This window comes from Schistocerca nitens, chromosome 4 (assembly GCF_023898315.1).
Source record: "Schistocerca nitens isolate TAMUIC-IGC-003100 chromosome 4, iqSchNite1.1, whole genome shotgun sequence".
Classification (NCBI taxonomy): Eukaryota; Metazoa; Arthropoda; class Insecta; order Orthoptera; family Acrididae; genus Schistocerca; species Schistocerca nitens.
In genome coordinates, this window is record NC_064617.1 from 701,657,440 (window position 1) to 701,680,833 (window position 23,394).

The window sequence follows — 23,394 nt, forward strand, 5'->3', positions numbered from 1 at the left end:
ACATCGAATGCACGTTAGTTGTTACGGACGTACTGCATAATCTTCGACCTAAAGCCTTTGACACTTTTCGGTGTCGGCAAACTGGTTTGTGAATTGAGTAAATTACCCATTTTCTATGCAACTAAACTTTTATTTTGGTGTTATTCTCTGGTTTATGATTCATTGCTGCAGTATTATTCAGCAGTAGTGGACTAAAGTACTTTGTCAGCGTACCAGATCTTGCACGTCAAACCTACAAAACTTTAACTGAAATCTAAAACAATGAAAAATCCCGGAATTCTAAAAAATTCCCGGGTTTTTCCCGGATGTCCCGGGCCGTATACTAGATAAAGAAGCAATAGTGTCATATCGTAATGAAGAATTTGAAACTTTCGGCTTATGACAAGAGTATGTAGAGGAACTGTGGCAAATTTAAAAGAATAATTAACCATGCACTGATGGAAATATACCTGACAGAAAAGTTCATGATGGGAAGGACTCACCATGGCATACAGCTACTGTAAATAAATTTCTAATGAAACAAAGACCACTGCATAGTAGGTGTAGAAGTATAGGGCTGATGCTTAATAAAATGAGTTTGGCTGTCAAGAAAGCAATTGTGAAGCCTTCAGTGGCTACCACAACAGAATTCTATTAAATGTCCAATCACAAAACCCAAAGAAATCAAGGTTATACGTAAAGGTTGTCAGTTGCAACAAGGTTTGTGTGGCTAGGGCCTCCCATCAGGTAGACTGGTCGCCTGGTGCAAGTCTTTTTAGTTGAGGCTACTTCGGCGACTTGCGTGTCGATGGGGATGAGATGATGATGATGATGATGACGACGACAACAACACCCAACCCTGAGCAGAGAGAATCTCCGACCCAGCCAGGAATGGAACCCGGGCCCCTTTGTATGGTACTCCGTTGCACTGACCACTCAGCTATCGGGGCGGACACGCACTTGTGAGACAAGAAATGAAACAGAGGGTAGCAAAGCAAAAATACATAACATAGTTTTCAAACATTCCTTTACAAAGAAACACCCAGGAGTATGGCCCCAAATTAATCCCCATACCACTAGAAAAATGAGTGAAATAGATGTTAGTGTCAGTGGCACTGAGAACAGCTGAAATTGTCAAAACTGATAAAGCTTCAAGGCTCGATGGATTCCTATCAGATTCTATTTTGAATTTGTAGCAGAAGCAGAAGTGATCCACCAAACAACCATCCAATAACATTGACAATTTGTTGTAGAAGCTTAGCACATATTCTTAGCTCAAATGTAATGAGGTATCTTGAACAGAATGACCTCCTCCATGCCAAGCAGTACAGGTTCCGAAAACAATGGTTTTGTGAAACTCAATTGCACTCTTCTCATATGCCTGGATCAAGGCTGTCACGAAGATGAAACCTTTTTCTGTTTCTGTAAAGCATTTGTCTAAGCACTTATTATCAAAAATACTATCATATGGGGTTTCAAGTGAAATTTGTGGCAGAGAATTTTTTGGTATGGAGGACGTGGCAAGTTATCTTGGATGGAGAATCACTGACAGATGTAGAAGTGATTTCAGGTGTGTCCCAAGGAAATACACTGACGCCCTTACTGTTTATTTTTTATATTCATGACATTGCGGGAAATACTGAAAGCAACTTAAGACTTTTCACAGATGATGTAGTTTTCCATAATGAAGCACTTTCTGAAAGCAGCTGTGCAAACATTCAGTCAGATTTTAATAAGATTTCAAAGTAATGTGAAGATTGGCAACTTTTTTTTAAATGTTCAGAAATATATAACTGTGCACTTCACAAAAAAAAAACAGTGTCCTGTGACTATATCATCAACAATTCACAGTTGGAATCTATTATCTCATACCAATACCTGGGTGTAATACTTTGTAGGGATACGAAATGGAACAATCACAAAGACTCAATTGTACATAAAGCAGATGGCAGACTTCAGTTTATTGGCAGAATATTAGGGAAATACAACCCTTCTATACAGGAGACTGCTTACCAACCACTCATGTGACCCATCCTAGTATAGTGCTCAAATGTGTGGGACCCATACCCCAATAGGATTAACAGGGGATACTGAACATATACAAAGAAGGGCAGTGTGAAAGTCTCAGGTTTGTTTGACCTGTGGGAGAGTGTCACAGAGTTGCTGAGAAACTGAACTGACAGACTCTTGAAGATACGGCGTAAACTACCCTAAGAAAACCTACTTACAAAGTTTCAAGAACCAACTTTAAATGATGATTCTAATTATATACAAGGGCTATGCCGAAAGTTTTTAGCAGAATGTGTGAAAAAAAAATTTATTTGCAAAAAAAGTTTACAACTTTTCAAAATACTCTCCATTAGCATGTATACATTTTTCCATTCTCTGAAACCACTTAGAAAATGTGTCAGCCCGAGCTTCTTTTGGGATGTCACTTAGTGCACTCTTGTACACTGCAATGGCCTCTTCATATGATGAAAACCACTGCCCTCAAATTTTTTCCTTAGTCTTAGGGAACAGAAAGAAGTCACAGGGGACCAGGTCAGGTGAACAAGGGGGATGGGGTAACACACGCACTTTTTCCTTCTCCAGAAAGTCCATCGTTCTGGCAGCTCTGTGCACAGATGCATTGTCGTGATGCAGCAGAAGGTGCCCAATCTTGGACTTTGGATGCTGTGACTTCCATGTGGCGATGACTTTTGGAAGACAATCGTTCACGTACCATTCAGCATTGACTGGACGATGTGTGTCCAAGGTCACAGAGGTGAGATGCCCGATCTTTGTGAAAAAAGTTGCCACCATCTTTTTTCCAGAGCTCCGACTTCGTTGAACTTTAGTGGGTGGTTCCTCCCCTGGAAAGCACCACACAGAAGACTGTCTCTTCGTTTCAGGGTCATGATGGTAGACCCATGTTTCGTCACCTGTGACGATATTGTAGGTGTCTTGGGACTTCCCTCCATTTAATTTTTTGAGCGTGAAACGACACCAGTCCACTCTCGCCTCCTTTTAGCGTTCTGTCAGGGAATGTGGCACCCAACAGGCACATCTCTAAGTAAGGCCTAAGTGACTATGAACGATGGTCTGTGCTGTTGTTGATCCAATAGTTAGGGTCCCTTCAATGTCGCAAAATGTAAGATGTGGATCTTCTTGATCATTTTCCTCACAGCATCAATGTTTTCAGGAGTCACAGCTGTTGCTGGCCGACCAGGTCGAGGTTCATCTTCAATTGACTGCCGACCCCCCGAAAACTCGCAAAACCAATTTCCAACTGTGGCCCTAGAAGGGGAAGCGTCATCAAAAACACGCAGCAAAGAAGAATGGCATTCTTCGGCACTTAAACCCTTTTTATAATCGTAAAAAAATCATGGCGCAAAAGACGTGGCGCGACAGCTCCATCCTGCACCTTCTCTGACTCAGCACTGCCTGTGCTTTCTTACCGCGCTGTGGGGGGATCACCGCTAGCCAGGGGCTGCACGCACACATCCCATGGTCGAAAAACATCGCTCTTTCGAATGAAAACAACCCCATTGTCATCCGCCTTACGGTTCACGGGATCCTATAAACTTTCAGCATAGCCCTCAAAATGCAAACCCCTTTGTATCACTTCCACAGGGACCATGAGGACAAGAGTAGAATAATTACACCAACCAAAAAGGCATTCAAGCACTCATTCTTCCCTTGCTCCACAAGTGAATGGAATGGGAGAAAGTACTAATTAATGGTACAGTGGGTCATATCCTTTGTCATGCACTTCACAGTGTTTCGCAGAGTATAGAAGTGATACATGGGTTCTATTCTTAATAAATACAAAGAAGTTACGTGCCACGTGAATGGTACTCTGATGTTGGTTCAGTAATTTTTGCCAAATGTGTCCATTTATGTAATATTCTCATCAATTAGCAATTTTCCAAAAATGTAGGTACTTTCCATTTAATCTAGAAGTCCCATTCCGAGAAGTTCTGGTGGCCCTTCTAGGGATTCTTCCACCACAATGCAGATTAAACTTGTCTTCTTGTTATCTCATTGTATGACCAATACTTCTAGTTTTCACTGTTGTTACAGTGTTAGGTTTCACTCTAGTTTCGTTCAGATTCAGATTGCAGGGCACATCCCTGCTTAAAAACATTTATTTAGTATTTTGTGCTTGGATATCTAGTGATCCTTTCTCTCTCACTTTCACCCCTTACTTCCAAAGTCTAGGTTTCATTACATATGTTATTACTGGCTGAATAATTATTTATAATGCATATTTTGATCTACCTGTAAATATTACTGTTCTTTAAGATATCTGATAAGGCATAATACATTTTATTTGTTTTCTGAAACCCAAGTCCCATTTTATCTATACCACTATTTAATATATTAAAGAAGGTTCCTGATATTTAAATAATTTGTGTGTTCAAATGCTTTTGTCTGGGCTTGCAAGATACCACTAGTATATATATTAGGTTTTCACAGTAAGTACCTATCTTCTTCCTATTGATCCCAGACAAGCACAACATATTAATATTGCTCATAAAGTCTCTTGTTGCCAGCTCCACATGAAGTGCATAACAACATACAAGAAAATACAAAATCAGCTTCACTCAACTACAGGTCCCCAAGAAAGTTGAAAAATACTGAAGTAACAGGTTCCTATTATAGTCATAACAACGTTCACACTCTGAGGAAGACAGCTTCATAACATCTGTAAAATAAACAGAAAAACACCACACTGCATTAAGATGAACCGCCGTCAAACTTATAAGAGGCAAAGAAACAAAATTTTAATATCTTCAATGATTCAAATTGACAAAATCAATTGTTTTCTCAAATTCATGGCAAAAATGACATTTTAAATTGCAATATGATAAATGTAATATTTCTATATTGAATTATTACTTACTGCCAATTCATGGTGCCAGTCTTTCATACACCCATCCATCTTTTCCTTTATGAATACGAATTTCATCTGATGTTTCATTCTCTTCTAGCCGTCTGAATCTAATACGATCATGCACTCTATCACTCTGTCCTTGCCAAAACTCAAAAGTAGTTGGTTTCACAATGAAGCCACCCCTACACAATCACAAATTTAGCTGAGCAATTTGTATTAGAATGTTATTACTATTTTCTAAGCAAATTCACATTAGGTCATTTCTCTAAAATTGAACCTACCATTCATTTGGTCGAGGAATTTCTTTCCCTTGACTGACATAGTCCTCTCGAATCTTATGGCCTGCTTCAATAAGTTCCTCTCTGCCTGAAATAACAGTGCTCTGATGGCTGATACAGGCTCCAATCTGGCTATCAACTGGCCTTGAATGGAAGTATTCATCAGATTCTTGTTCTGATAGTTTCTCAACAACACCCTCAATTCGGACCTTGAGGCAACATAATAATAAAATTTAACTACCTTTCCAACCATTTTTAGTGATAATTAAGTTTTAACCTTAACATAGAAGTGGCATACTTTGTACTCACACACGCACACGGTGAAATCACCATTGATGAACAAAGCAGAATTATCAGATGAAACCCTAAGTTACTCAGTGTCAATCACAAACAGATAAGATCAAATGAAACCAAGGAAAGCTTTACTGTAATGCTTATGATTTCAATACATAAATGACTATTAGAGACAGTACAGAGTGCACTCATATTGTGAACAAACACTACTGTCTACACAAATATCAGAAATGAACAACAGGAAAGAAATGGAGACAAATTGGCTCTGTGGTGAAATGAATGGCAGCTTAACTTACAAAATTGATTTGCGTGGGGTAATACTCACAAACAAGAGAAAATCCTACAGAATTCAAGTACAGCATTACTGATGAACATCAGGACAGTCAGACCTTGAATAAAGCACCTTTGGTAACAGTCAGATATGGTAAGAAGTGACATGAATGTATAACAGTAGTTGCATGAAGAGTCAGAAAACTTCAAACAGTTTCAAAGAAAGCACAGACTCCTGGCTTTTATTCTAGACTTCTGTCCAGGTATTCACCTATTTCCATGAAGCTGGCTGAAGGAAGTGCTATACGAATAGAGAGACGGGCTCAAGTGTGACACTAGTTTTACCCATCACAGCTGATGAGGTAGATTATCTGTAGCACAGTACTAGCTCAAGATTGGAGGAAGGTGACAAGTCAATGATTGTGAATATGAAGTAACTGTTGTGATGACAGACAGTTATGTAGCTACATCATGAGTTTTCACTCCATATTTAATATACTTTTATTAGTAAACAACTAAAACCTGAAGCTCAATTCAGAAATTTTATTTTACATTACAGAGAAACCTTTGGCATATTTTGGAAATTATTACATACATACATAACATATCACCTATACTAGTCAACCGCAAACATTGAGGCTACTTGATTTTGTCCATATAAAAGTGTCTAAAAATGGGAACTTAATGGGATGTTCATGGGAGGAAGGAACTGTTCTCATTACTATAAGGTAAACTCAGAAAGTTTAGTAGGGTACTTCATAAACATTGATAAACATTTCCCTGCTGCTATAATATAGTTTAAAATAACAGAAAGTATAAGGTGTACAACTCTGCTTCTGCCATTTGCTGATAGGTGGCGTCAACGGTAGGTTGCAGTCGAAAGAAAGAGACTGCAGACGTCAGGCAGTTAGCTTGGACCTCGGTCAACATAACCTCACTCAAACATTAGTTGATTTGTGTCTGCATTATAAAGATATTCTTGATTGAAAATGTCATTTTATGAGCCTAATTCTCATCATTTGAGGGAGGTGCTAATGTTTTGTTTCAATATGAAGAAAACTACGCCTGAGTCTTATCGAATGCTCTGAAGTACATATGGTAAGTATGCTATTAGTGAAAGAACGTGTCTTGAGTGGTTTCAACACTTCAAGAACTGTGATTTTAACGTCGTATACCGGCATAGTGGTGGAAGAGGGAATGTTCTCGAATTAGAGGCACTGCTGAGTGAAGACTCGCATCAAACTCAAGAAGAATTGGCACGAGTAGTGAGAGTGACACAGCAAGCCATTTCAAAACGTCTCGAGGCCATGGGCATAATTCAGAAAGGAGGAACTTGAGTCCCATGTGAGCTGAAACCAAGAGACGTTGAGCAGAGTGTGTGTGTTCGTGAACAGTTGCTTCAGAGGCAAAAATGGAAGGGATTTCTGCTTTGCATTGTGACCGAGGACGAAAAATTGGTTCATTATGATAACTCTAAATGCAAAAAAAATCATGGGGATATCCCGGCCATGCTTCCATGTCGACGGCCAAACCGAATATTCACAGCTCCAAGATCATGTTCTGCTTTTGGTGGGACCAGCTCGGTGTCATGTACTGAGCTGTTAAAACAAAGTGAAACAACCAAAGGCGCTCGTTATCGAACACAATTAATGCATTTGAGCAGAGCATTAAAAGACAAACGGACGCAATACAGCAAGAGGCACTATAAAGTGATTTTGCAGCACGACAACGCTCAACCACATGTTGCGAAACAGATCAAAACGTACTTGGAAATGTTAAAATGGAAAGTCCTACCCCTCCCGCCAGAAATACGGAAGCGTCCGATCGCGCCCATCTGCTTTGACCCATGATGTCACAAATATGGCAGAAACGACCATAAACCACAATTCCAATATGGCGCATATAAAGTCATTATGTCCACATTATGAAGATGAAAAATAAATCGCAAAACAAACACACACACACGTTCCACAAAAACCCTAATGACATTAACGGGACAAGTGCGGGAAATTGTGCGTTTTTGGGTGGGGACAAACTAAATATAATCAAATTTAGACACCCACCCTCATACAAAACCATGCAAAATGACGGGAAAAAAAACCCGACATCACAAAACTCCCCAAATACCACTAAACACAATATCATCTGGAATCTGACACTTCCCATGAACTATATAGCTCTACAGCAGCTCCCGATCCCATAAATTGGGATTGAACACTTCCCTTGACCTATATAGCTCAACAGCAGCTCCTGATCCCATCTCCCAATACAAATACCAACATATACCGCCAAACATTGGGATCGAACACTTCCCTTGACCTATATAGCTCAACAGCAGCTCCCAATCCCATAAGTTAGGATCGAACACTTCCCTTGACCTACCTAACTCAAAAACATCTCCAATACTAATACCAACCTTCACAACCACACATTTCAATGAAACACTTCCCTAGACTCCAACACACAACATATACACCAAAAACAAAACAATAAAATCTTACCACATAAAAGTTGCGGCACCACAAACTAGATTGGCCACCACAATCACACAAAGACACGCACACACAAACCAACGAAAAAATACTCAACCAAAAGAAAGACCCGACCCACGCACACCTCAAACCCCCCCCCCCCAACCCAACCAACCTCCCACCAAAATCAAAAAACCACAAACAAAAACCAAATGCAACATAAAAAAATCTCCATCACACATTACTACTCAACAAAAACTTCAATAAAATAGATCCTCCACAACTAAAACACAAACACACTCCCCCCCCCTGTCACAAACACTAACACAAAATAAACCACCCACCCCACCCTGAGCTGCAGCCACCCACCCCACCCTGAGCTGCAGCCACCCACCCAGACCACCCACCCACCCAGACAACCCAGACCACCCTAACCAACCACTTTCGGCCTATAATTTTACTCACAGCCCTTAAGAAAACCCGAACAACACAATAGCCCTCAGGGACACACTTCCGCCAACAGTACTCATCTAAATGAGACTGAAGGTTGGAAGAGCGCCTCTCCCCCCTCCCAAGAACTGACTTAACCGCCCCCCACATCCCCTCTATTGTATTGGTACAAGCCCCTGTCTCATAATTCTTGAACTCTAAGCTATGATTCACTACTAAATGATGAAATTCCCTCTCACCCGACCCCCTATACGAAGAAAAAGCATCAGAAACTACTGTGGACCACGGCTCTATATATTCCTCAATTAACCCTACTAATTCGGCCTTAGACCTCCTTTCCACAACCCTAAAAACACATTCAGAACACCCACCCCCCAGAACAACAGCCCCCCCCACCACACCCGGAGACCAGCCACAGACTTACCCCTTCCATACTTCCTTTTCCCAAACTGCGACTTGTCCACCTCCACAACCACCCCATGCCCCCTCAGCTTACCCCTGTACTTAATGAACTCTGAACACACTTCACGGCAAAAAGAATACCAATCAAGCACACTCCTCTCACTCACACCAGTCTCATGCGCGCAAAAACTGTGTGGGGATCTGTAACAAAAGTAATAAGTAACCAGTACAATGTCGCGCATTCCCAACCTAGACTTCTCGAACCAGGTACCGCGCCGTACGGAATGCCAAATGTCGTCTTTCCGACAACGCCACATATAACCGTCCCTGGTCTGAGAGGTCGGAACTTTAGCCAACTTCGTTTCTTCACCGCAAACACTGCATTTGACAACCTCGGCAATTAAGCCAAAAAGCTGCAAAAACTTAATGAGCTCTAAAGGGGTGTTCCCCATCATAGCCCTCAAACGGGCACTGTTAATCTTCTGTCATATCCATTCCTGAACAAAAAACAACAACCGATTAAATTTAATAAAAATACCACACGACGTACAGCGATCAACACTAAATTAACCTTCACACAAAACCACAACATCGTTAACTCACTGAAATGAATTCCACTTCAAACACACTCGAACAATACTCGATACTGAGCAACAGCAAACTGAGCCCATTACACCAAACAAACGAAAACCCTGAACATACCACCAGAGGGCACAACAAACCACAACACGACAACATCTACAAACACGCCACACTCACAAACCAAATTCCGCGCCGTCATGATGTCACACACAACAACACCCTTACGTCACGGGTCAAAGCCAACACGTGGGATCGGATACTTCTGTCCACCGCACCCGCCATATTCTCCAGACATTGCTCCCTCTGAATATCACCTGTTTAGATCAATGGTGCATGGCCTGGCTGACCAACACTTCCGATCTCATGAAGAAGTCACAAATTAGATCCATTTGTGGATCACTTAAAAAGATGAACAATTTTTTTTGACGCGGGATTCTTACAATGCCTAAAAGATGGGAGAAAGTAGTGGCCAGAGATGGAAAACAGTTTGAATGATACATGTGTAACCAATTTGTTTCATTAAAGTCTCAAATGTTCGGGAAAAAACAGCAGAAGCAGCTGTACACCTTGTAATTACATGAGATTTAGGACAAGTTCAGAGTGTCATTTTCTGTGTTTTTCAGATGAGAATGACAAAAGGATGAACCACCTAACAAATGCATGAATTATCATGTGACTAACACTACATGAAGAAAAAAAAAGTGCTTTCCGCTTCATGACTGTTTTTAATAATTTTAATGGAATTTAAAAAACTTTGCACTGAGTGTATAGGTTATAACTTCAGCAAGTAGTATTTTTTTCTCCAAAATATCCAATACTTGGAGATGAGGGTGTTTAAGATTCCAAACAAAATAGAAGTCTTTAAGCAACTCCAATAATAGAATTAATAAAATGTACGTGTAAGTGCTCTGTCCTGAAGAAACAGGAACAGAAATTCAAATAAGTGGAATTATTTTTAACACACAATTATGGGCTTTCAAACTACCCTGATCTTTTCTCGATAATAAACAGAGGAACAACCAAATCTAGGCCTACATACTAAGGCTCTTACAATCGGTAACAACAAACTTTCAACATGTATACCACATGAATGATGTGACCTTACCTGTCTAGCTAAAGGTGCCCAGTAGAAATTTAAAGCAGCTACAGGATTTTCGGCCTTTGAACAGAAAATTTAGTCTCAGTAGTGTCACATTATTTTATATCCTATTGACAGCAATTACTTTAATACAATTTCCAAATATACCCACTAGTTCTTTTCCTTTTCTGCTTTCATAATTCGTATAGAATTTAAAGCCATCAGTTCCATAACCTTTGAGGAGAACATAACGGCACGACGGCATCCCTGATCTGTAACAGTTGTTTCTTTTATGCCTCAAAAACGTTCTCAAGTCATTTATGAGCAACGAATTTTCTCCAGTAATTCTAAACCACCACCTTACCTACTTGCAGTTGCTAAGCACATGGCATTCGCTTCAAATATTTGAGGATTTTTGCACGCCTCATCAAACCAAATTTTAAAAAGGCTATACGGATTCTTGTCCGTGATATCACTTTCTGTGAAGACATCTGATTTATCCTTGTATTTTTTTCTCATCCCTAAACACAACTTTGTCGGTTAAAAACTAAAATACAACACGTAAATTTCACGTCGAGTAAAGCAGGTAACTTACCACTTATGTTCACAGCTAGAGTACTGCCATCACCACCAATGAGAGCCATAATTATCTTCTCGAAAATTTTACGAGAGCAATATTTTCGGACAACAAATATCATCACACATAACACCGCTCCATATCACCAAATAATCACAGCGTTTCAACACTGCTGACTAGTCCTTTATCTCAAACTGTAGCAGAGTGTGTGTACAGTCAACAACGCATGGCGAGTTGATAGTCTAATACTTGATACCAGTCGACTTTTAAGCCAAAGATGCTTCTATTATTTTTTTTCCCCTTTTTATTCGCTTGGTCCCGTGGTTAGCGAGAGCAGCTTCGCAGCGAGAGGTCCTAGGTTCAAGTTTTCCCTTGAGTGAAAAGTTTAACTTTTTATTTTCAGTTTATGTGACAAACTCTTATGTTTTCATCACTTTTTTGGAAGTGATTATCACATCCACAAGAAAACCTAAATTGGGCAAGGTAGAAGAATCTTTTTACCCATTCGCTAATTGTACAAGTTAGGTGGGTCGACAACATATTCCTGTCATGTGACGCACATGCCGTCACCAGTGTCGTATAGAATATATCAGACGTGTTTTCCTGTGGAGGAATCGGTTGACCTATGACCTTGCGATCAAATGTTTTCGGTTCCCATTGGAGAGGCACGTCCTTTCGTCTACTAATCGCACGGTTTTGCGGTGCGGTCGCAAAACACAGACAGTAAACTTATTGCAGTGAACAGAGACGTCAATGAACGAACGGACAGATCATAACTTTGCGAAAATAAACAAAGTAAAATTTTCAGTCGAGGGAAGACTTGAACCAAGGACCTCTCGTTCCGGTGCTACTCACGGGACCACGGAGCTCCTGATCTCTTATTTTCCCCGTTGTTATCTATCTTGCGCATGGACTACTCAGTTTGTATATTTTACTAATTTTTTTATAGTTCCACACAAGTTCTTCCTGTTTTCTCGATTGATCTGCGTTCACTTTTTCAAGGCCTATCCACTGTGACAACTTATAACTAAATCTGAGGGGGGTGCGATGGGGAGGTTCCCTTGTTAGTATCGAGAGCATGGATACTTTTGAAAACTTTTGCAGAATGTCCTCAAATGATCTGGAATATTTGTTGATGTTAATAGCGCCCGTCATATCAAAACGAGACACAAACTTCGGTACTGCTATTTCCACAAACGAACGTTTGCTAGTCACTCTATGATTTATAGCTACCGGTGAGCTACGAATAAAATAGGCATTTGATTTATTTATGTGAAACATACAACCAAAAAAAGTTTGAATTTTGAAATCTTTTCTTTGTAGGAGACTCATACAAGTCCCTAATGTACTTGTTTCATATTCCCGTCAGCACGATTTCTCTGATCGTACCCGATGTATGTAGAGCCATTTTTAACGTCTTGAAAAGGGAAAATTATTTGAAGGTATGTGAAAACACAACAATGAAATTAAATTTGTATTGAAATAAACTGCATTTTACAGAATGATATGCTTATAAAAATGTTTTTTTTCTTCTAATGCTCATAAAATGGAAAGTGACAAGCTAAGTAAATAAAACATGTAATAATTACACAACGTCTTTTTCTAGACTCCTAAAACAACAAGCGAGTGGATGCAGGTGGCAAAGGGGTTGTGTCTTCAAGTTATGCTACTTTCTATTTACTTCTTTTATAGATGTGTCGAAATCGACGAGATTTCATTTAATGCGCTCATCTTGTTCACTCTATCATTAAAGTATCGGTTATGCACGTTCCGTATTTCGGGGTAGCTCTCCACGGCTTCAATAAAATGTTCTGTATCCTGCTTCATCCATTCCCGTTTCTTCCCCATTTCTGAAATTTGTTTGCATATAATACGTAAGATTGTTGCATAAAATTAAGTCACCACATGAAGTAAAATGTTAAATAAGAGTGTTATGCAGACGACATGCTTACTATAACTTGCGCTTCCTACTTGCAGGAAATAGAAATAATTAATAAATCCTAAAAGCTGCAAGTTACTTGCAGATACTTCTTGCGTGGTGTTTACACTGGAAGCGGAAAACGTGTGCAAGTCACTTCCGCAATAAATTGCTACGGTCGCAAGTCGTCTTGGCGATATGTTTATACTCGCAAATCGCGCGGCAAGTTCCTCGGCGGATGTAAATTGCTGCAATAACTTGCTAGTGTAAACCGAGCATAAGAGCCCCTTTAAAAAGTTAACTCAGACTTTCTCACAGCGTCTACACTGAAATAAATGAGATCGACATCGCCAATTGTTTCCTCTTCAAATTGACAATAGGGTGTCTCCGATTATATGTAAGTGGGCAGGGAAAGATCCGTGACTGAGACGCATTCTCACAATGGACGTTATAATTTTCGTTGAATGTTTGAAGTTCGCAAACAGTGTGTGTGCGGTATGAATGTCTGTATACGTGCATAGCTTTTACTTCTTGTTTGTTGGCTTTCATTCCATTCTGCCTGCCATGAGAGAATCGCTTGTTGTATTACTTTTGGGAGGTATTCTGTGCATGGGAATGTAATGTCCATAGGCTTTCCACTGTTAATCCCATCTCTCGCTAGTTGGTCTGCTTTGTCATTGAATAGAATGCCGGAATGTGATTTGACCCATTCAAATTCTATTATTTGGCCAGTCTTCTTAGCTTTGTGATGATGATCCAGTACGTCGAGGGTGTATTTACTAGTTCTTTTGTCCCAATTCCTGTAACTAATGGATTTCAGAACGCTTTGAGTCGACGATTACTACTGCCTTGGGTTTTTTGAGAGATCTTGCAAGCGAAAGTTTCAGCAAGAAATATGGAAGCATCACCTGGTAGTTGAAACTTCCTTTCTTCTACAGATTCTGGACAGAAGAAAGCTCATCCGGTATGATTTTCCGTCCCCATTTTTTTGAGCCATCTGTATATAGTTTAAGATATCCTGCCCCCTTTTCTGGCAGGTGCAGTGTAGGTGAAAATTGCCAATATCCTTTCCCTTTGCTGGAATAGTCGACGTATGTTACAGGAATATCGTGATAAGAGCTGTGATAGTCATGTAGGAACATTGGAAGAACCTCACTTTGATATACCTTCTTTTGGAGGTATTTCCAGTCTTTGTACCGCTTGTAGATATAAAAATGCTGTTTCCTGACATTTCTGTTATTCCCAATTTGCGAATATGTAGAGGCATTTCTGCTGCTTCCAGGAGAAGGGCATTGGTGGGAATGGAATGCATAGCTCCAAGGCAGATGCGTAAGCTTCTGTACTGCAGTTTATCCATTAGTGCTAGGTACTTGTTAGCAGCAGTGTGATAGGCTGTGCAGTAGAGAGTGAGTAGAGTAAGTACATTATCATGCGCTCCAACTATATCCAGTAATATAGCTGTTACATTCTCTTTTCTTGTTGTTGCGTCAAATATCTCTGAGGTTAAGATATTTAAATTATCTATTGTTCCCTTGCCTTTTCTAAACCCATACTGACACGATGACAGGGTCTGATTTGATTACAACCACCATCCAACACAATTTTTTCCCAGGCGTTCTAAAGTTTTGCCGATATAGGAAGAAAGAAAGATGTCTGTATGATTTGGCCTGCTCTTCATCCGTATGTGGTTTCAGTATGGGTACCATTATTTGAGTCGTCCAATCTTCTATTAGCATGTCATTCATCCATATTTAGTTAAATATCTGCAACAGTTTTCTGAGTGCTATGTCGGGGAGATTTTCTATCATCTGATGATAGTGTATACCATCCTCACCGGATGTGGAAGTACACTCTTTTTAATGCCATTCAATAGTTCTTCATACGAAAACAGTATCACGAGCAGATGATTGTAATCCCGTTGCTCTGGGGGCGCAATATGACAGCTCGGCTGCGGAAACTGGTGAGATTAAATTCACAAAGTCTTCAAGCCATGCGTCATTTAATGGCTGATGCATAGTCGAGCTTTTGTTTTTGAAAAATCTTAATTTCTTCCAAACATCATCAGTGATATTAACTTTGCTATTTAAAGATTCACAGAAATTTTACCAGCTATTCTTTTTACAGTCTTTTATCCACCTTCGAACTTTCACTGCTATTTTCCAATATGCAATGAAGTTTCCTACATTTTGTTGTTTACAGAAGTTACTGTACGCAAGTTTGTGCTGTGCTAGGGCTCTAGAGCACTCTGATGTCCACCAGACTGGGGGCCGTTGCTTCAACATGATGACTTCCTTTTTTCTTGGAATGGAAATTGTTGTAGCATCTTCAATAATTGAAATTAGCTGTTGGTAAGCCTCTTTCTGAGCTAACAAATTGTTAAAAGGCCGAAACTTCACCTGGTCTGTTGCAGTATACTGTGGCCACCTGCTGTTTGGGTGGATGGCAATGGCCTTGCCGCAGTGGGTACACCGGTTCCCATCAGATCACCGAAGTTAAGCACTGTTGGGTGTGGCCGGCACTTGGATGGGTGACCATCCGGGCTGCCATGCACTGTTGACATTTTTGGGCTGCCATGTACTGTTGACATTTTTCGGGGTGCATTCAGTCTCGTGATGCCAATTGAGGAGCTACTCGACTGAATAGTAGCGGCTCCGGTCAAAGAAAACCATCGTAACGACTGGGAGAGCGGTGTGCTGATCACACGCCCCTCCTATCTGCATCCTTAGCTGAGGATGACACGGCAGTCAGATGGTGGATGGTCTCAATGGGCCACTTGTGGCCTGAAGATTGAGTGCTGTGCTTTGTTTGGGTAGATAATTTCTACTGTATTTATAGGTAAGTCTGTTGTGATTTCAGAGGGAAATGATCTGAGCCAAGAGGGCCTTGTTTGACCATCCACTCCGTTACACGGTTTAAGTCAACAGAGCACAATGTCAAATCAACGGTCAATGGTCGTCTGTTTGGGTTATGTATCATAGTAGGAGAACCATCATTTAGAAGAATCAAATTGAACTTTTCAAAAAGCGTAACTAACTCTGCCATCCGCGTCATCTATTTCGCAACCCCCGTAGTGAGTGGGGTGTGTTGAAGTCTGCACAAAGGAGAATGGCATTTGAAGCTGGGCTACAATCTGATCCAGTGAAAGATCTTTTATTTTACACTTAGGTGGTTTGTAATTAGTGACGATGGTGAATGCACCGTTAGGAGTGTAAATTACAGCAGCAACTACCTGGCATTCTGTTGTCCTAATAGTGATGTACAATTTTTTTAAACCTAACTGTCTCTCTAATCAAAATGGCTACTCCTCCTCCTTTTCCATCATCTCTGTCATTTCTGAGAACAGCGTATCCTTTTAATTGTATTTGTTGGGTTGGCTAAAACAAAGTTTTGCAAATAAAAACTACCGGTATATGGTTGCTGCTAAGCTCCCGATAAAGACTTTCTCTGTTCGAGATTGCTGACCATGCATTCCACTGGAGTACTTTAAAAGCCATTGTCAGAATTGCAGAAGTCTTCAACAGCATTATGTATAAGAGCCTATGTCTGTTTCATTTTTAAGAGAAAGAAAGATCTGCATTATTAAAGCACAAAGGTTGTTAGTAGTAGTTTCTCGACCCGTGTAAGATGTTGCCAGAGGAGTGGGAGGATATGGATTGTTTTGTATCGAGTTCTGTGGACCCTGAAATTCGTATAACGTATCACAATAACGCTGCATGTATGAATTGCGAGTAAATGGTTTATTTTTGTAGGACATGGGAGCTGGAACCGACTTAACTGCATGCTTAGATCCCTGTTTTAGCCTTTTGTACGTCATGTTCAAACCTTTTGGTTTCTCGCGTATTTTAGGCCAGTCACTAGGAGAGAGCTCTCGTGTTGTAGAAACACCAGCAGTAGTCTGCGCAAATGATTGTCGCGGTGACGAAATGGCAGTTGCGTAAGAAGTGCCATAGGCTTCGCTGTGCTTTGCTTCCATGTGCTGCTGATAAATTGGGCAACAATGATCATTAGCGAGGTGATTTCCGTTGCAATTTAAACACCTGTGCTCTCCAGCATGTGAACACTGTGAGGTCTCATGGGCTCCCATGCATTTGGCACAGCGGGTACTACTACAACATTGCAAAATTAAATGGAAATATCTAAGGCAATTGTTACATTACAAAACTGATTTGACATACGGTGCAACAGTGCATCGCATACTGCTCAAATATACATACTGGGGAAGTTGTTAAGATTTTAATGCTACAACACATTTCGGTGTGGGAAGTACTTTCAACTCTCCATTTTCTATTACTTTCTTTGTGAACCTTTGTATGTTGGTTACTAAAAATTCCTACTTTATTTCTGCAAGGATGTCTTGGTGGGATAATGCAATACCAAAATCACGGATAACTCCCCTTCTCTTTGTTAGGAAATTTGAAATACAAGCCTCCATATTCTTCAGCCAAAAAACATCAAGCAACCACAACCTGTTTGCAGACTGCCCTGTTTCAGTTTCAATTTTATACCTGTTTCTACCAATAGCTGAGATAGTAACTATTTCATGTCTTAAGTTATTACTATCTGTAAGCAACATTCTTCTAAGAGCCATTTGATGTAACTTTCCTATATTACCGTTTTCTTCCTCTACAAAGATGACGTAGGGACCCATGTCTGTTGATTGATATGTATTATCTTTACTAGCATATTTTTTGTTACTAGGAAACGTGCTATTTCCTGTAGGAAGTACCGTTGTGGTCACTGAATTGTCCAAGTTTTTACGACATACTTTTGGAAAGCAGGCTGCTCATTGCAATTTCTGTCTCCTATATTTACACTCAAGTTACTGTATATTCCTAGAACTTCCACAGTGTATGCAACATTATCAATATCTACAAAATCTACGTCCCCTTCAACATTACTACTGTGCTTTTCACTTGCCTTTGCCTTCTTCAGAACGTTTGTGTCAGGAGCTGCTGCCTGTTGGGGTGATGGTGATTGGTGTCTTGCCTTTTGTCGCTGGGTGTTGTTTGTCAGACACTGTGACAAGGCAGCTGAACTTGATGAATGCTGATCCATCTCCATCTGATCATTCTGGGGACAGTGATCTTGAGAGCAAATTTCGACGGTACCCAGTTGATGCCTGTTTGTAATTAACACTGTTGAAGGAGGGTGCATCATGACAATCTCGATGTTGTGACTCGTATGCAAAGCAATAGCCGACCCTTGGCCGGTATCGACTGGGATTTCGTCATTAGTTCCCATTTTAAAAATAGCTGCTGAGAGAAATCTCCCAGCAATGATGATTTGACACTTGGTGCTAACTACTTGTAGATAAAATATCCAGTAGATTACACAACAAAAAAACTTTATATCGGTGCCGGCTGCCACACGTAGCACAAACGACTGCTCAGCGCGGCTGCCTTAACTGCAAGCAACAATTTGTCATTACCCACTCGTCACAAAGTTTTTCACTGCAGACAACACAGTTTAGAGTTGAACTGTTAATAATTAATCAACCTTTCTCAATATTCTTGAGAGTGATAGGAAAAACAGCGTTATTTATTTTGTTGCTAACCAAATAATCCATGCTTCTGTTATAAACAGAACAGCATGCGGGGAAAGTATTGCATCGGAAATATCTTTATTTAACTTAATCTCTAATGACACAACAAAAATAAATAATATGGTTACAGGTTTATTACAATTTTTTAATGACATAACATTTCACAAACACAAAATACAAAACCATCATCATTATCACGCAATCTTCTGCAGCCACGTCTTCAATTCATTTAATTCGGCTGGCTTGGAAGTATCTTTATCACAAGCACTTGATTCTACAAACTCAACTCTCTGGGGATGCAAATGTGCAAATTCGAAATCTTTTCCTTTCTTGCCTAAGAAATGTGTGGTGGTTTCTGCACTGTTGATGCTTTCCAGCTGGCTCGATTTGGTCTGTCGCAATAAATTCCTGGAAGCAAAAGATGTACGAATTCTTAAAAGAAAAGGTCTCTAAACAAAATTATCAAATACACTGGTGCAACATATAAATTTTTGAAAGGGCTGAAGGAAAAAGTTGCACATCTGGTTACAGTAATTAATTTTTTTTTATTTTTTTTGGGGGGGGGGGGGAGGGGGTTTGGTTGGTGGTTAGACCCCAGGGCCTTCCTCGCCTTACACTCTGTCTCCTACAGCTGGTACCATCCTCAAATGCTACGGACAAGTCTGATCTATTTTTTGTGTTAAATGTTTCAGAAAGCTGAATGTGGATTGTATTCCGTTTTTTACACATTTAGTTAAGATGGCGGCCAGTGTAAAAGTTTATCGTGTATCTCGTCAAAAAAGTGCCAGTTCTGCTGGTAAAAAGAAAGTGGGTGTACAATATAAACATGAAATATTGCAACTAAATGACCGTGTTTCTAAATTATGACCAGTGAACTGAAAGTGGATATTAGTAAACTTACATTAGAAAAACATGAGCTGATGCTGAAGTGGGAAATGATGAAAGAAAACTCTACTTTTTGGATAAGTTGATGAAATATATGTGCATAAACAGTTCACAGAGCATCAAAAATCAAAAAAGTGTGAAAGCAGCCTACATTTATTGCACAACGACAGCTGTGATGTCTTATCTACTGTAATTTATGAAAACTCCAAAAGCAAACAAAGTGCTCTTGTTTCATCAAGAAGTAGGTTAGTAACTCCTGTAAAATAAATAACGACAGCTACACTAAAGTTTTAAGTATTGGAAAGCGTGCAGATACAAGAAACAAGGTTTTTATTTTTATCTGATAGTCATGGACCACACTGAGCGAGTTTATTAAATCAGACACTTCCTCCAAGATATTTTGCGACACCTGTTGTCAAAACAAATGCACAACTGAAATATGTTGTTAATAACATTTAAGAGAAGGTAAAGGACTTCAGTAAATTTGACTGTGTTATTGTCCTGGCTGGAACAAATGATGTAGAATCAGATATCAAGGATTACCAACGCACTGTGAACATGCTATACACAAAAACTACTAACACTAAAGTGATTCTGTGTACAGTACTCACAGAATATACAAAATGAACATGTTCTTGATGGTGTTGTCCAGTACAGTCACGCTAAGATACAGGATGTTAATATGTTTTTAAGGAGGGCTGAAAGGAAAAGAAAAACTTTGCAGTCCACCCCTCTGTTACGTATCTCTGTTAACTGCTTGTAACAGACAGATCAATCAATCACCAAAACTATATGTTTACAAAATGGGAAAATAACAGAAGACTAAACCAAAAAAATTAACAGTAACTATGCATACTATGGAACGAACGAGTGACAGGGAAGCCACACAGAAGACAGTATCACCACAGTATGAGAAACTAACAGACGGAGAAACCAAAAAGGTTAACAGTAAATATGCCTTCAGTGGAATGAACAAATGGAAGAGAAGCAGAACAGAAGACAATATCACCATGTAAAAAGACATGAGAAAGCTGTACCAGAGTGGGCAGAAGTTAAAAACAACAGATCACGACAAAGCACCAGGCAAAAGTTAGCATCCAAACAACACACGAATGATTTTTTTATGGCCCAATCCACTGCAGAAGAAAACAAACAAGTAGTCCAGGACTCCCAGGAGGTGAACATCAAGTTAGACACCTACTCTTCAAAGAATTAACCAGGCAAGTAGTATACCTCTCGTAGAACCGAATAATTCTTTAACTCTCCTACATCATAATGTATAGGGCTTAACCAGTAAGCTATGTGAGCTAGAAGTCCTTTTGAATGGTACACTGAAGGAGATATCAATCTTGTGTGTAACTGAACACTGGCTGCAATAAATACAAAACTGTGCAGTTGGGATTTCAGACTTCCAAGTGATCAGGAGCTTTTACAGGGAAACATACAGAGTGGGTGGAAGATGAATATATGTAAGAACAGGTATTAAATCAAAGGAAATTAGGTTTAAATATGTTGGCTATATTGAAAAAGATTTTGAATATTGTTATGTGAACCAACAGATACTAAAATTATAATTGCATGTATATATAGGTCCCCATCTGGCAATTTTGAATCTTTCTCTGAAAATTTGGAAAATATTCTGAACTGTCTAAATAGTCAGTCAAAATACATCATTTGTGCTTGGGGATTTCAATGTTAATGTCAAGGACAACAGTAAAAAAAAAAAAAAAAAAATTAAAAAAAATATGGGGGGGGGGGGGGGGCGGCAGAAACTAGTTACTCTACTAAAAACATACAATATGGACATTTATGTAGAAGATACCACCAGGTACAGCAGCAAAAGTGAAAGTACTATAGACCAAATATTCATTGACAAATCAAAATGTGGCTTTAAATCTGAGATGTTGAATACAGATTTCTCTGGTCGTCAAGTAATTAAATTGACTTCAGAGAAATCTTATGAGAAAAGTGACAACAGAAGCTATACTGTGCGCTTTTGACACAGCTCAGTGAGCCTTGAGCAGCCGCTGGTGAAGTATCAGTGCAGTAGCGAGTCGCATATTTAGCTCTCATATTTGTTTTGTAGTTTGATTATTAATTTCTTTCCGAGTGTTTGTGCACTTGCATATTTAATTACATAAAATCCTTGCGTATTCTCGTATTGAGAGGAGTAATATTGCTTATTGATAGCTGTAGAGTATAAATTCATGGAGTCGTTAGATATTAGCAGTAGGATGGATAGGGTGTGTGCGGGCACAGGAGGAACTGGCTGCGGTTCGCGAGCAGCTGAGCGTGCTGTTGGCCACGGTCAGCCGCCTTCAGGTTGCTGCCTCGAGGTGCAGCGACAGCAGAGGGTTTGGCGCGTCGCTTGAGACACCCCAGTGTCACTTGCTGCGTCCGCTGACTCAGCTGCCGAGGCACCTTCTAGTGTACCCGGCGCGTTGGGGCCGCCCTCACCTCAGGGTGAGTGGCGGACTGCAACGCGTTCGCGTCGCTCGAGGCGGAGGGTCAATGTGGAGGCTGTCCGGCTGGCCTCGCCCGTTCATCCTGTCAGTGGGCAGGTGGCCGCTCCTTCAGCAGGGCCCGAACAGGCACACGGGGGCAAAGGATTGCTGGTTATTGGGAGCTCCAACGTTAGGCGGGTGATGGAGCCCCTTAGGGAAATAGCGTACAGGGCTGGAAAGAAATCCAACGTGCACTCGGTTTGTCTGCTGGGGGGCCTCATCCAAGATGTGGAGGCGGCCTTGCCTGCGGCTATCGAGCGTACGGGGTGCAGTCATCTGCAAGTAGTTGCTCACGTCGGCACCAATGATGCCTGTCGCTTGGGTTCTGAGGAGATCCTCAGTTTGTAAAGGCGGCTGGCGGATTTGGTGAAGACCGCTGGCCTCGCGTGCGGGGTGCAAGCAGAGCTCTCTATTTGCAGCATCGTTCCCAGAGTGGACCGGGGTCGTTTGGTTTGGAGCTGAGTGGTGGGTCTCAATCTGAGGCTTCATCGACTTTGTGATGGTCTTGGCTGCAGATTTCTAGACTTGCGTTATTGGGTGGGGAATTGTAGGATGCCCCTAGATAGGTCAGGGGTGCACTACACAAAGGAAGCGGCTACTCGGGTAGCAGAGTACTTGTGGCATGCACATGGGGGTTTTTTAGGCTAGGCAGTAGTGCGAGGTGTCCTGATGAACACTCACCAGTCAACGTGCAGGCAGGGAAATCAGGACGCGCTCAGTGTAAAGACACTTCAGCTATCAAGATATTAGCAGTAAATTTTCAGTGTGTTCGGAGTAAAGTTCCTGAATTTACTGCCCTCCAGGAAGCGTGTGGCGCGCAAATTATTCTCGGGACTGAGACCTGGTTGAAACCTGAGATAGGAAGTTCTGAAATATTTAGTGAGGCTTGGAACATGTATCGGAAAGACAGATTAGACACCATAGGAGGTGGTGTCTTCATTGCAGTTGACAAAAAGATTGTGTCTACTGAGGTCGAAGTAGAGTGTGATTGTGAAGTTATCTGGACACGTTTAACAGGGTTAGGGGAAATAAAGTTAATTGTGGGGTGTTATTACCGGCCACCGGGTTCCACCGTGACAGTTCTAGAATCATTCAAAGGGATTCTACATTCTGTATCGCAGAAGTATCCGTATCATGCTATATTAGTCGGAGGCGACTTCAACCTACCTAATATAGACTGGGATGTCTATGGATTCATTACAGATGGTACAGACAAGCCGTCGTGTGAATTACTTTTGAACACATTATCCGAAAACTGTCTTCAGCAGCTAAATTGACAGCCAACGCG

At 40.6% G+C, this 23,394-nt stretch overlaps 2 protein-coding genes and 1 pseudogene across 2 annotated transcripts in view; 1 reads left to right on the forward strand and 2 right to left on the reverse strand.

The window, feature by feature from the left end:
- Window positions 1–4,070: 4,070 nt before the first annotated feature.
- On the reverse strand, window positions 4,071–11,517 carry LOC126252849 (pyridoxine/pyridoxamine 5'-phosphate oxidase-like). The gene is made up of 7 exons (XM_049953800.1): window positions 11,276–11,517; window positions 11,045–11,201; window positions 10,853–10,952; window positions 10,708–10,761; window positions 5,137–5,342; window positions 4,865–5,037; window positions 4,071–4,666 (listed from the first exon to the last, which is right to left on the reverse strand). The coding sequence occupies exons 1-6, from the start codon at window positions 11,376–11,378 to the stop codon at window positions 4,872–4,874; spliced, it is 786 nt and encodes a 261-aa protein (XP_049809757.1). The 5' UTR covers window positions 11,379–11,517; the 3' UTR covers window positions 4,071–4,666; window positions 4,865–4,871.
- A 4,099-nt stretch (window positions 11,518–15,616) lies between these two features.
- Window positions 15,617–15,734, forward strand: LOC126254242 (5S ribosomal RNA; annotated as a pseudogene).
- Window positions 15,735–18,833: 3,099 nt separating this feature from the next.
- Window positions 18,834–23,394, reverse strand: part of LOC126253122 (signal recognition particle receptor subunit beta) — a 70,310-nt gene continuing 65,749 nt past the window's right edge. Inside the window, exon 5 of the mRNA XM_049954247.1 lies at window positions 18,834–19,125. Within this exon, the coding sequence (XP_049810204.1) occupies window positions 18,912–19,125 (214 nt within the window). The 3' untranslated portion in view covers window positions 18,834–18,911. The remainder of the gene's footprint in view (window positions 19,126–23,394) is intronic.

Excerpts from the sequence above, each read along its gene's own strand:
- LOC126252849 (XM_049953800.1), bottom strand. The coding sequence starts at position 11,378 with ATGATATTTGTTGTCCGAAAATATTGCTCTCGTAAAATTTTCGAGAAG. Across the intron at positions 10,953-11,044 it reads TGCTTAGCAACTGCAAGTAG|ATCAGGGATGCCGTCGTGCC; the intron begins GTAAGGTGGTGG and ends CAACTGTTACAG. Across the intron at positions 10,762-10,852 it reads GCAGAAAAGGAAAAGAACTA|GCCGAAAATCCTGTAGCTGC; the intron begins GTGGGTATATTT and ends TTCTGTTCAAAG.